General features: G+C 40.7%; 1 protein-coding gene across 4 annotated transcripts in view; it reads left to right on the top strand.

Moving 5' to 3' along the window:
* The first annotated feature begins 235 nt into the window (after nt 1-235).
* mtus2b (microtubule associated tumor suppressor candidate 2b) overlaps nt 236-12,367 on the top strand; it is a 13,698-nt gene continuing 1,566 nt past the window's right edge. Inside the window, exons 1-11 of one of the 4 annotated variants that reach the window (XM_020614706.1) lie at nt 236-729; nt 4,057-4,155; nt 4,882-5,078; nt 8,942-9,008; nt 10,047-10,111; nt 10,148-10,261; nt 10,541-10,646; nt 11,369-11,442; nt 11,540-11,638; nt 11,960-12,079; nt 12,236-12,336. In XM_020614706.1, coding sequence (XP_020470362.1) covers nt 4,095-4,155; nt 4,882-5,078; nt 8,942-9,008; nt 10,047-10,111; nt 10,148-10,261; nt 10,541-10,646; nt 11,369-11,442; nt 11,540-11,638; nt 11,960-12,079; nt 12,236-12,336 — 1,004 coding nt within the window. In that variant the 5' untranslated portion in view covers nt 236-729; nt 4,057-4,094. Of the gene's footprint in view, nt 730-4,056; nt 4,156-4,881; nt 5,079-8,941; nt 9,009-10,046; nt 10,262-10,540; nt 10,647-11,368; nt 11,443-11,539; nt 11,639-11,959; nt 12,080-12,235; nt 12,337-12,367 lie in introns of all 4 variants that reach the window. The other 3 variants (XM_020614704.1, XM_020614705.1, XM_020614707.1) reach the window with 3 other exon arrangements.

The raw sequence follows: 12,367 nt of genomic DNA, 5'->3' as shown, positions 1-12,367 counted from the left end.
AAAATATGTGCTTTCCAAATGGTGATGTTTTTACACTACATGTTTCAGATCTAACCACATTGTCAATGATCAATGTATGTACTGAGGGTACTTCATGTATACAAATTTAAGACTGTAATTGGCTAATGAAAGCTGTAACATCACCATCTCATAGTGTTTCATTTCCAAACTGGAAATCAGAATGTGTTCAAGTATGACCAAAGCAAATTAAAAGTGAAACGTGCAATGTCAGGAGCATAATATATTGTAGACCAGGCCAGATTGCATAGTTTAATGTATTATCAGGAACCGTTTAGAAGGATTTGCATTGCCTGTACTCTACAATATGTCTGTGATTAGTCTTAGCATTGAAACTTAGATTAAATAGACCTCAGTTATGTAAAACATGAAGCCTCGGTGTGCAACATTTCAGATAACTTAAGACTGGTTGCAAACGTTAAACCATGTTTAAAAAGGCCTAATAGTGTAACACCAATCAGATCGTATGAAAACTTGTACACTGTTTGTCAGCCTTACACAGACAGGTTCAGGTGGTGAGAAAAAGATTTTAACACCAACACTGATCATGCTTTTTTGTTCTCTGACATCCTTCTCCGTCTGCAGATCCTGACGACACACCTCTACACAAAACTAATGCACCCCCCAGTGAACCTTCACATGCTCAGGGTCAGCCACAGCCTCCCGGCCTACAACGGCGCACTCTGCCTCCTCAGCGCTCCTCCCCCCTCGGTATGTTTCAGGAGAAACACTTTTCAGTTTTGGGGTGTTTTGAGTGGGTGTTGGAGCTTTCTTCAGAAACAACAAGCTGTTTCCACAGCTCCAGTTCAAGGTCATGCAGTCTGGTGATCACATACGTAACACTACAGATTGGATGTGAGTGTGCGCTTGCAGAGAGGGGGTTGGCAGCTTAGCACCAGAATGTACACTCCATCAACTTAACCACAGCTGATAACTGCAGCTCTCACTTCACATGCTGGTATGTATGCATCAGTAAGAATCAGTGGAAACTTTTAGCCCTGTGATGACAGCGCCATTTCACCATCAGTGTGCAATTTAAAAAAAAAAAAAAAAAAAAGAGGCTATTTTCAATGTGTTATTTTTCTCTGTTAAAGCTACTGAAATTGTCACTGAGCTGCATAAGGAAGACACCAGCAGGGCAGTTTAGAGACGCCGGTGTACTGTGTGTATCTGGGCCTGAGTTCTAGAAAGGTCATTGACCTACGTGGTCCAAAAAAAATTGACCCCGATCATTGTTGGCCAAGGAGAAATAGGTGAATGTAGGCTTTATAGTGCCTGACTTACTTCGGGTAATTAACAGTAAGTATGAGTATACAGTATGAGATACTCTGGCTAATATGGATTTTCTGTATGTTTACATGGCCCGGCTCACCTTTCTCCTCTGTATGTTCCAACAAAGGAAAAGCAGAGTTGAAATGTAATTTGTACTCAAGAATAAGAAAAAAAAGATGTTAAAATTAGCATGTAATGTAAAAAGAAAACAAACCACATGGCATAAGTAAATAACAGTACCTTCAGCTCCATGACAAAAATAACTGTATTTTTTCCAAACATTTAAACCAGAAGGTCTTGTCGCTAATTACAGTGTGTGACGCTCATTCTGTGTACAATAATAGTTAAACATTAATAAATCTCAAAGGGCTGCCAACTGAGTGTTCCTGTATTTAACAGAAAACAAAGCCTCTGAGCTACATGACCTTGAAACTGAGCTGGAAACCATATATATATATTATCACAGCTATTGTTACTAATGAGCACAAGGTTCTGCACAAATCATCCTTACAGCCATGGTTCTGAGACTGCCCCTTGATGGGCCTCTAACCTCCACTGTTCATCTCATTCTCCCTCTGTGTGTGTGTGAATACAGAATGAAAAATAATGAACACATAAGACTGAGCCCTTCTATAATATATCTTAACTGTTGCTTTGCATTGCATCACCGCAGTGATGCAGTACTATACAGCATACTACCTCTCTGCTGATGTAGGCGTCTTTGTTTCATTTGGTGCCAATGTTTGCGTCTTTGCAGCGAATGTGGAATCTTGACACCATCCAGTGGTCATATGGTATATTTCTGTGTGATCCAGAAGGAGCCTTGGCTGCCTGAATCAGAATCTGTGTAAACAAGTGGAGCAGCAGCCCCAACTAGTGGTCACTGCACCACAGTGTATTTCCCCTATGTGTAGTTCCCAACCTTTTATTAGTTGTGACATTTTCAACCAAAGATTAATATTTTTTCTAATTGGATTGTTGCATAAGTATAATGTTTAAAGGCCTGAAGAGTTTGTCAAAAATATTTCCCATGTAAAAATCTCAAAAATTAGAAAAAACTGAATTTGATCTTTTTAAGGTTTTGTCCCAATTATCACCTCGAATTCCTTCAAGTGAAATTCTTCTGGGGGTCCCAACCTCCAGGCTGTGAGCACGTGCTAAGTTTACTGTTAACAGTAGCACACTGATGGCCTTATGTAGTCTTGTTTGTAAGTTATGGACAGTGATGCAAGTATTCAGATCTACAGTGGTGTGAAAAAGTATTTGCCCCCTTACTGATTTCTTATCTTTTTGCATGTTTGTCACACTGTAATGTTTCAGATCATCAAACAAATTTAAATATTAGTCAACGATAACACAAGTAAACACATCATGCAGTTTTTAAATGAAGGTTTTTATTATTAAGGGAAAACAAAATCCAAAACTACAAAGCCCTGTGTGAATAAGTGTTTGCCCCCTAAACCGAATAACTGGTTGGGCCACCCTTAGCAGCAACAACTGCAATCAAGCGTTTTCGATAACTTGCCATGAGTCTGCCACAGCGCTGTGGAGGAATTTTGGCCCACTCATCTTTGCAGAAGTGTTGTAAGTCAGCCACATTGGAGGGTTTTCGGGCATGAACTGCCTTTTTAAGGTCATGCCACAGCATCTCAATTGGATTCAGGTCAGGACTTTGACTAGGCCACTCCAAAGTCTTCATTTTGTTTTTCCTTCAGCCATTCAGAAGTGGACTTGCTGGTGTGCTTTGGATCATTGTCCTGCTGCAGAACCCAAGTTCGCTTCAGCTTGAGGTCACAAACGGATGGCCGGACATTCTCCTTCAGGATATTTTGGTACACAGCAGAATTCAGGGTTCCATTTATCACAGCAAGTCTTCCAGGGCCTGAAGCAGCAAAACAGCCCCAGACCATCACACTACCACCACCATATTTTACTGTTGGTATGATGTTCTTTTTCTGAAATGCGGTGTTACTTTTACGCCACACATAATGGGACACACACCTTCCAAAAAGTTCAACTTGTGTCTCTTCTGTCCACAGACTATTATCCCAAAAGTCTTGGGGATCATCAAGATGTTTTCTGGCAAAACTGAGACGAGCCTTTATGTTCTTTTTGCTCAGCAGTGGTTTTCGTCTTGGAACTCTGCCATGCAAACCATTTTTGCCCAGTCTCTTTCTTATGGTGGAGTCATGAACACTCACCTTAACTGAGGCAAGTGAGGCCTGCAGTTCTTTGGATGTTGTTGTGGGGTCTTTTGTGACCTCTTGGATGAGTTGTCGCTGCGCTCTTGGGGTAATTTTGGTCGGCCGGCCACTCCTGGGAAAAAAAATCAGTATAAAGTCCATAAAAGTACAGTAAATATAACCAGTAAAAGTACTCTTATATAAAAGTGTTATTTTATTTATTACTGCCTCATTGCCTGTGGATTAATGTATAAATGGCACTTAAATTTGTAGCTCAAGGCAAAACTACCTTAATTTGATCTATATCATATTTTAATTTATAACTATTTGTAACCATATATATTTATATGCAAAATCTCATTTTTAAGTAACTGTCAAAAAAGCCATTATCTCCAGTATAAAGTATACTAAATATAAAATAGCATAAAATGGAAATGCTTACATGTGATGTACAAGTACCTCAAACCTGTGTCACTAATTTTGTATTAATAAATAATGAATTTATGGGAAAACATGAGAGAAAATTACTTGCATTTCAGATGTGTGCATTATAAACATCTCAGCATGTTTTTATACTACACAGCCTCTAGGAGAGAAACGCAGAAGGACACAGAGACTGTGATGCCACCAAAGTCCTCCCCTAAGCGATTTGCAGTGGTTCCACCCAAACCTCAGTCCCCTGGTGAGTCTTTACATATCACACTGCACCATGTGTGTGTAGATCTAAACACATGCATATGGAATATATCTTCAACACATTTTCTATCATTTTATCTTTAAAATTTACACGCACACACTCTCTCTCCTTGCTGTATTACAAATCCATGGTACCCTGCTGTTGTCATAGCAACAGACTACCGTAGCTGAAATGTTAGGATGACTCCTTCAGTCCTGCAGGGTTGCATCACCACAACAGAAGTCAGCAGTTTGTCTCTTTCTCAGAAACCAGTTAGACAGAATAGCAGCAGGTGCTGGAAGTTTTAAAACTGCCCACATACTGTAATACACTCATTTTCCCAGTGTGAGAGAGGAAACCGCTGCTGCCTGTGGTCTGAGCAGTGACCAGACTTGAGTAACAGTAGGTTGGAAAGGCCATGGGTTCATGTGGGAAGGCACTGTGTATACCACTGTGGTTCCAGCCAAGCAGAAGTTCATTTGCTTGTGCATGTATGTGAGCTGAGAGAACCAACAACTAACATTGTTGGTTCTACATTGGTGGTGCTGCTGGGAGTGCAGATAATAACTTGTATTTTTAATATTATAATATTTAGGATAAATATTTGTGTGTATGTCAAAAATAATGAAAAGAAGTAGAATATTTCAAAGAAATGTTTCCAGAGTGGCAAGTACAATCTCTAGTTGCTGTTTTGTCTGATGGTTTGTTCGTCTCCCTGCTCTGTTTCTACAGTTCATGGGAGGACAGCTGGAATCCACAGTGCTGTTCGATCCGACAGGACCCAGGCGTTGGACCGAGCTCTGATCCAGCAGCTGCGGGAGCGCTGTGAGCAGCAGGCCTTGCAGCTGCAGAGCCTCCAGGCCCAGTTAAAGAAGGCCTCCTTGTGCCTGGACGTTTTCAGCATCGCTACCCAGCACTTCTATCACAAGGTAGGCTGATAGGCAAGCAGACTTGGTACTGCCTCCACTTTGGGGGAAAAAAAAAAGTCTGAAGTCATTCATCCTAAATCATAAAACAGGACTGTGGGTGTTGCATTACCTTCTCCTCTCCTCCCTGTAATGTCTGTTTGTAGAAACTTTGGCATTCAAGATTTGGCAGCAGTATGATCACAACTTATCAGAAATGAATTCCAGGGGAATACCCTGACTTTAATCTCTGACAAGTTATGTAATGAATGTGATCTTTTCTTGCATTAAAATATTGGATGTTCAGCAAAGATGGACTTTCTAAACCATTCTTGCTTCTAACTGTATTATTGTATGACAGTGACCTAACTTGATAAAAATGAATGTAACATCCATCATGATAGATGCATTGTCCATATTAAGCAAGTTTCAGATCACTGCCAGTTGGTTTTCATGTCACACTGAAATGAACAGAAAGAGTGGCACACTAAAACACAGAAACAAACATCACAGAATGCCCTGGGAAACGGTCTACCAAGTAGATCATTCATTCTGTAGCCTATTTTCAGACCAGGAAACTCAGGCCTGCTGCATTTGGCTTTTGTTGTCAACATTACTTTGTTCACAAAGACAGTGCTTTAAAAGCTTTGGTGAAAATGTTTGGGAATAACTCTGGAGCAGCTCAATTTGTTACTAAAGCTGTTTATGGGGAAATACTGAGGATTCCAAAGGCTTTTCCAGTAGTTTAAACAGAGGGAACTACTGTATGGATGTGATGCATTATGACTTTTTATACATTCACATACACGTGAGCTGTGCAGCATGTGGGTCCCGTCCTACACCCGTATGGCTCAGTGGGAATTAGATACATTTAGTATTTATTTCAAATAGATGTCTCGATATGTCTTGTGAGCATTCTCCTATTAATCACTGAGAGTGGTGTCATAATCAACATGCCCTTGCTTATACAGCTTCTGATGGTACGGACGTTCTGCTTGCACGTGACTGTGACTGGATGTGTTCTGCTTCTCAAACGTGGGCAGAACAAGTTTCTTGCTCTTTCCCAATCCTCTGCTTGCATTTTATTTGCCTTCCAGCCCCACCCATGGGTTTGCTGTACAGTCGGAGATGATTAATGAGAGTATAAGTGTCTGCCTCGGCCTTGCTGTGCTTTTAGTGAGACAGATTGTGAGTCACAAGCAGAAAACCTATTAAGCTCTAATAGGAGGCAGATCTTGAAATGTATGAATCTGACATATCTGTAAATATGAATATGGAGAAGAGAACTTCCATTTACTTTGATTTTCAATCAGTACAGTCTACTAAATGCTGTGCATATAGAATGCAAGTGTGTTTGTATTTCTGCTGTCATGTGCCCTGATAGTCGTGGCTAGGCTCAGATCTTCCTTTCATCGACGTCTTGTCTTTACCTTGTAATCTAGCAACACCGCTCTGTTTGTTACTGCTTATACATGTGTCTGTTGTGAATTCTAAGATGTGTATGAGCAGTGACGACATATGCTGATGAGTTTTCAGAAGGTTTGTGTGTATGAGACTGACTTATTTAGGAAGAGAAAAAAAGAGACTATTTTTTGCCTGAGCATCATTGAATTTGAAGTGATTCCCATATTAATTGAGTTATTTTTGGCACTTAGATTTTTTGCAAGAAACTTTATTTCATTTTTGCAGTCGGTTCCATCTAGAATGTTTTCCATTTAACGTAGAGTACGTACTGAAATGCATGCATGTAGCTATTTTCCCTGAGGAGATTAACAGCAGATAATTGTCTGCTTATTGATTTACCTTCCTCCCCCACCTTCTCCTGCTCCACTCTTTTTGTTTTTTCTAAAAGATGCTGAAGACCACACGTGTGTGTTGCACCCTGTCATGTGAGTGAATGCTATATAGGGTGTGGTGGGGGGGGGTTTAAAGGGAGGGCAGGCAGAGCTGGGCTGGGGCTGGCAAGTCTTTGTTCCAGCAGTGATAAACGCCAGTCGCAAACCAGGAAATGAGGTGAGGCTTTGGTCTTTCTGCTCTCCTCCCCTCTTCTTTCTTTGCCTGGCTCCCTCTCTCTCATTTTCTGTATCTTTCTGGCATTCGCATCTGACACTGCTGCATCCCCAGCTGGCTCAGGGATGCTGCTGTTTGCTAGCTTAGTATGGGCCATTGCTGCTGTAGGCTCCATTTCCTTCCTCTGCGCTGTCTGGACCAAACGGTAAAGACAGTATCTTCTGCAGGCAGCAGGCTTGATGCGGCACTGAGGATTCCTTTATGTATGTGTGCGTGTGCGTGTGCATGGGGGTCTGAGTGTGTCTGTCTGTATGAGCATAATGTTCACTTGTTTCCTAGAGACAGAGCTATTAGAGAATGTAAAGCTGTACATGATTGTGCTGAGTCAAAGCAGGCTTGTCTGTTGCACTCTCCCTTGTTCTTTTCTATTAGTTTACAAGGACATTACTGTACATCACGTGCTGTTGCTGCTGTGCTATATTCAACACTTTTTGCTTCAGTGTGCAAACTGTGTTCCTAATAGTTATGGCTAGTGTAATTCTTAGTGATCACATTTCACTGATTGAGAACTTTCAGTTTGGATGCATTATTCTTGTGTTTATTTGATGTGGTTGAATTTCTCAGCTACAAGAATTCACATGTTCAGTACTGTCCATAACATTCATGCTGTAGTTGCAGCTTTCTGTGTGCTTATTGGACAAAAAGTCCACAGAAGAATTAGCTCTACATTGGAAGCTTTTTATGGTTCTGCTGAAACTGGACTGATTACATGGGTGCAGACAGTGGAGAGGTTACTAAACTCATTACAGTGAACAAGCAGCATGTTTGTTCTTTTCCAGACGGTAAACTATACAGTACTGAAACGATTAGATAATTCATAGAGATAAAACATATAGTTTCTGTTCATTCATTAATTGCGGTTATTAAAAATGTGGTTAGCAACAGTAGATGGTTCTTAAATGTGAGTGATTTACTGTTTTATGTCACTATTATGAATTCTGTGAGCTGTTGGTCAGACAAATCAAACCCTGTGATGAGCATTTTTCACTATTTTCTTGTGTTATAGACCTATCAGTTAATATTAGACACACAAAGAGAATCAATGATATATTCAGTAATAGAACAGATCATTATTTGCAGCTAAAATAGCTTAAGTTGCCTTGGTGAGGGCTGGATATTGTATGGGACAGTTAGAATTCATGTGACACAACGGCTTATGTCACACATAACAGCCTGGAGATCTACAGTAAATGGTGGCGTGTTGGGGGTGTGTTAAGGCAGGACTGGAGGAGGATGGGTAGGAGCAGAGGTGGAGCTGGAGAGCATCCTTCATCGTGAGGTCACTGCAGTTTCCCCCTGATGACTGTGTTTTCCAAGTAAAACCTCTCAGAGGGTAACATCATTACCACTGAGATATACCATCTCATAAATATTTCATTGTTTCTTTGTTGCTCTTCAGCACTGCTTTGTGATCTGTGCTGTATCTCACAGCAACAGTGTGCACAGCTGTCTCACTGCATGTTCAGAGTTATGACCTGCAGTCATTTAACTGTCTGGTGTGTGTGCCTCTGTGAGTAGGATGCACTCTGAGGATGTCCTGTTATGAGTCCCCTGGTGGCTACCAGAGAAGCCTTTACAGTTTAAATGGAAACTTCCTAAATAATATAATATTAAACTTTAAATTGTTTACTAATATTACAGGATGCTGTGAAGCATTTGTAATGCTCTTGATCTATGGTCAGTTTGACCATTTGCCTGTTTGACTAGTGCCAGAACCATCACTTTCATTTTAGGATGAAGCTTACAGAGCAGATGCTTGTCAGACATGCATATGTACAGTCCAGGGTTGTTCACAGCTCTATGTGTTTGCATTTCAGAGTGAGAGTGCCATTGTGAAGGAGAGGGAACTGTCCCTGGAGCTCGCCAGAATCAGGGATGAAGTGGGTAAGCGGGATTCTGTGCGACAGATGTGGCACCACAGGGAGTCATTCACAGCTCACTGTGTCCATACTGTATGTATTTGGACGGGGGCACAATTTTTATAAGTTTGCATTTGTACACCACCACAATGGGTTTGAAATGAAGCAGCCAACATGTTACTGAGGTGTAGACTTTCAGCTTTAATTCAAGGGATTTAACAAAAATATCACACCAGCTGTTTAATTAGTCATTTTTATGCACATTCCCTATTTTCAAAGGTTCAAAAGTAACTGGACAAACAAACATAAAAATATATGGGATTATTATTTTTAATACTTGAATGCAAGTCCTTTGCAGTCATTGACTACCTGAACTCTGGAACCAACCGGGCCTTTACTGCAGCCGCCTTCAGTCACTGCTTGTTTAAGTTTTTCTTTCAGTTTTGTTTTCAGTATATGGAAAAACATGCTCACCCAGGTTGAGGTCAGGTGACGGACTCAGCCATGAAAGAATATTCAGTTTCCTTGCCTTGACTGCATATTGAGAGTGGAGAGCTGCCAAATGCAAATTCAGCCCTTGGAATCAACATCTGGCCTGGAAAAGCACTTGTCAGTATTTTGGAGCCTCTGAAAATGGCTACAATGTTAATGTAATATGTTAGTTAAACCCCTTGAATTAAAACTGAAGGTCTACACTACAGTATCATCTGGACTCCTTGATTTCAAACGCACTGTGGTGATGTACAGAGGCAAACTTATGAAAATTGTCCAAATACTTATGGACCCAACTATATTTCAAAAATGTTTTCACAAATGAGCAAAAATCAATCACAAAATATATGAAGTTGAACACTAGGGAATTCTAAGATAATTAAGAATGCTATTAGAGCAAATATCCAGACATTCTAATAATGAAAAATAATATAATAAACCAACAAACAAAGAGGCTGTTAGGTGTTAAATTAACTTTGGTTCATCTTCCTGATAATAAAGTAAACTTTTGTAGTGAATGATCTAAATTTGAATCCAGCAAAACAAACTATATCTCTGCACTGTTCTCCAGCTTTCAGTGTTGCACACTGGGAGCAACTGCAGCAGGAGAAGGAGGAAATGGAGCGCTGTTTTGAGGCTGAGCTGCAGGGACTGCAGGCTCAGCAGCAGGAGGAGCTGGGAACGCTTGAGGAGCGGCTGAGGACGCAGCACATGGACGAGACAGAGAGCCTGCAGACACAACAGCGAGCTGAGCTGGAGGAGCTACGGGTCAAACAGCAAGAGCAGGTGTGTGTGTTGAAGACTGGACTTAAAAAAAAAAACATTTTACAAAAAACCATTTTCTCACTCACCTTGACCTACTGTACCTATGTGGCTCTGATATTCTTGCTTTCAACTGAATACAAAGCATGAGTTAAATTTTGCTTGTGGTTCTCAGAGCATTCTCTGGTTCTCCCAGTTATTCTGCATAATCCACAGATCTCACCGTCAGTCCATTATAGAATATCGAGTATGCATGCATGAATGTGTTTTTGTAAGTTATCTTTGTCTGAATCTTGGCCACAGATTGAGGAAATGAGTGAGAACCATGAGACATCCTTGATGGAGATGGAGACGGTTCACAGTGACACACTGGCCACTCTGCAGGAGGAGCATGCCAGGACTGTGAAAAGTATGCATCATATATAAAACTGGGGGCCTTATTTTAACTGTATGCTCTTGGGTGCACAGACTGTGTGGGCTTCTCCAGGTGAACCTGATGTTTTGGTTCACGAGCACTGGCTGAGGTGGAATACAAATAGAAGGGTGTGGCGACTAATAAATTCACTCTTAGCCAGTCATCTCTGGTTTCATGCTCTGAAACAGCTGTAGCAATCACAGTGACGTATAATGACAGCTCATTTAATGGAAAGATGCTTCTCCAGGAAATCATGTTTGTCTGGATGTTGTGGAGCAGCATGTCGGGAACACACGCGCCACAACAGTAGAGTACAGTTACTTTATAGCAGCCTGGTGTGGTTTGCCCATGATTTAATAAAGGTAAACACAGTAGACAGCTGTGCATAATGGCACTGCGCTCTGACACAGCACTTCTCAAATTATGGATCAAATTTATCAGCATGTCCTGCTGATGTCAGATGGCTGCAAGGATTTAATGAGCTGGAGGCGCTTTTCATATACAGTACAGTAGAAACCAGCTGTGGACAACAGTTACTGTAAAAATCACATTATAGGAAAATGCAGACTGATGTACACAGTTTAGTTTTTAATGCTGATTTACACATCTACTTAATTAAAATTGTTCATAACCTATGCTATATTTTAAACTTTGACGTACTGACTCTGCTGCAGGTTAGGAGCAGTAATCACACTGTGCGCTATGTCTTCTGTTAGATTTGAAGATGGCTCATGAACAGCAGAGGAAGTCTCTGGAAGAGGACTTTGAAAAGATCAGACTCTCACTGCAGGTAAACAGTTGATGATTTACATCTTTATAGATTAAAAAATACAATACATCCTGTGGTAAGGTAATGCACCTAACAAGCAAATATCTTTGTCGTGCAGGATCAGGTGGACACACTGACATTTCAGAATCGTAGCCTCAGAGACCGAGCAAAGCGCTTTGAAGAAGCCCTCCGCAAGAGCACAGATGAGCAGATAGTGGTAACTGCTGTGTGACACAGTACACATGTAACCCTTTTGCCACCCGGCTCGTTATAGTAAGGGAATAGCTACTTAGTGCATACCCCTCTAAACTCAAAAGAACAAATTGGCAAGAGAGACATTCCAATGTAAGAAACTTTGTCTAGGGTTCAGTATGATCCTCACTTTTAAAGCATCAATTGGAGATTTCCCAGAAATGATATTACTTCAAATAACTCAGAATACGTATGTACTTTGTTACTTGTAACTTATGAAGTAAGCACAGTTTGTTGACCTTAAAGATCGATGGTGGCTTTCATTAATGTGTCCTCCTGTTGGCAGGATGCTTTGGCACCATATAAACACATTGAGGAGGACCTGAAAAGTCTGAAAGAAGTTCTGGAGATGAAGAATCAACAAATCCATGAACAGGAGCTGAAGATTTCAGAACTGGAAAAAATAGTAGGCTTCAAATTTCTGCTTTTCTTAAGCTCCAAAGGAAATCTTTAGAATTTGTTGTTATATATGGTTATGTCTACTGTTAGACAAATGGATAGATACTGTCATTCATGATTTGAAGAATTTAATGTTGTATTCCTTTTCTCTTGTGTCTTTGAGCAGGCTGAAAAGAATGTGTATCTGGAGGAGAGAATACAAGTGTTGCAGCAGCAGAACGAGGATCTGAAGGAACGAATTGACAAGAACCTCGCTGTGTCCAGGTCAGTTTAAATGCATGTGCTGGTTTTAGAT

The sequence above is a fragment of the Monopterus albus genome, unplaced genomic scaffold, assembly GCF_001952655.1.
Source record: "Monopterus albus unplaced genomic scaffold, M_albus_1.0 scaffold150.1, whole genome shotgun sequence".
Lineage (NCBI taxonomy): Eukaryota > Metazoa > Chordata > Actinopteri > Synbranchiformes > Synbranchidae > Monopterus > Monopterus albus.
The sequence above is the reverse complement of the archived record's forward strand: the minus strand, read 5'-3'. Positions and strand labels throughout refer to the sequence as shown.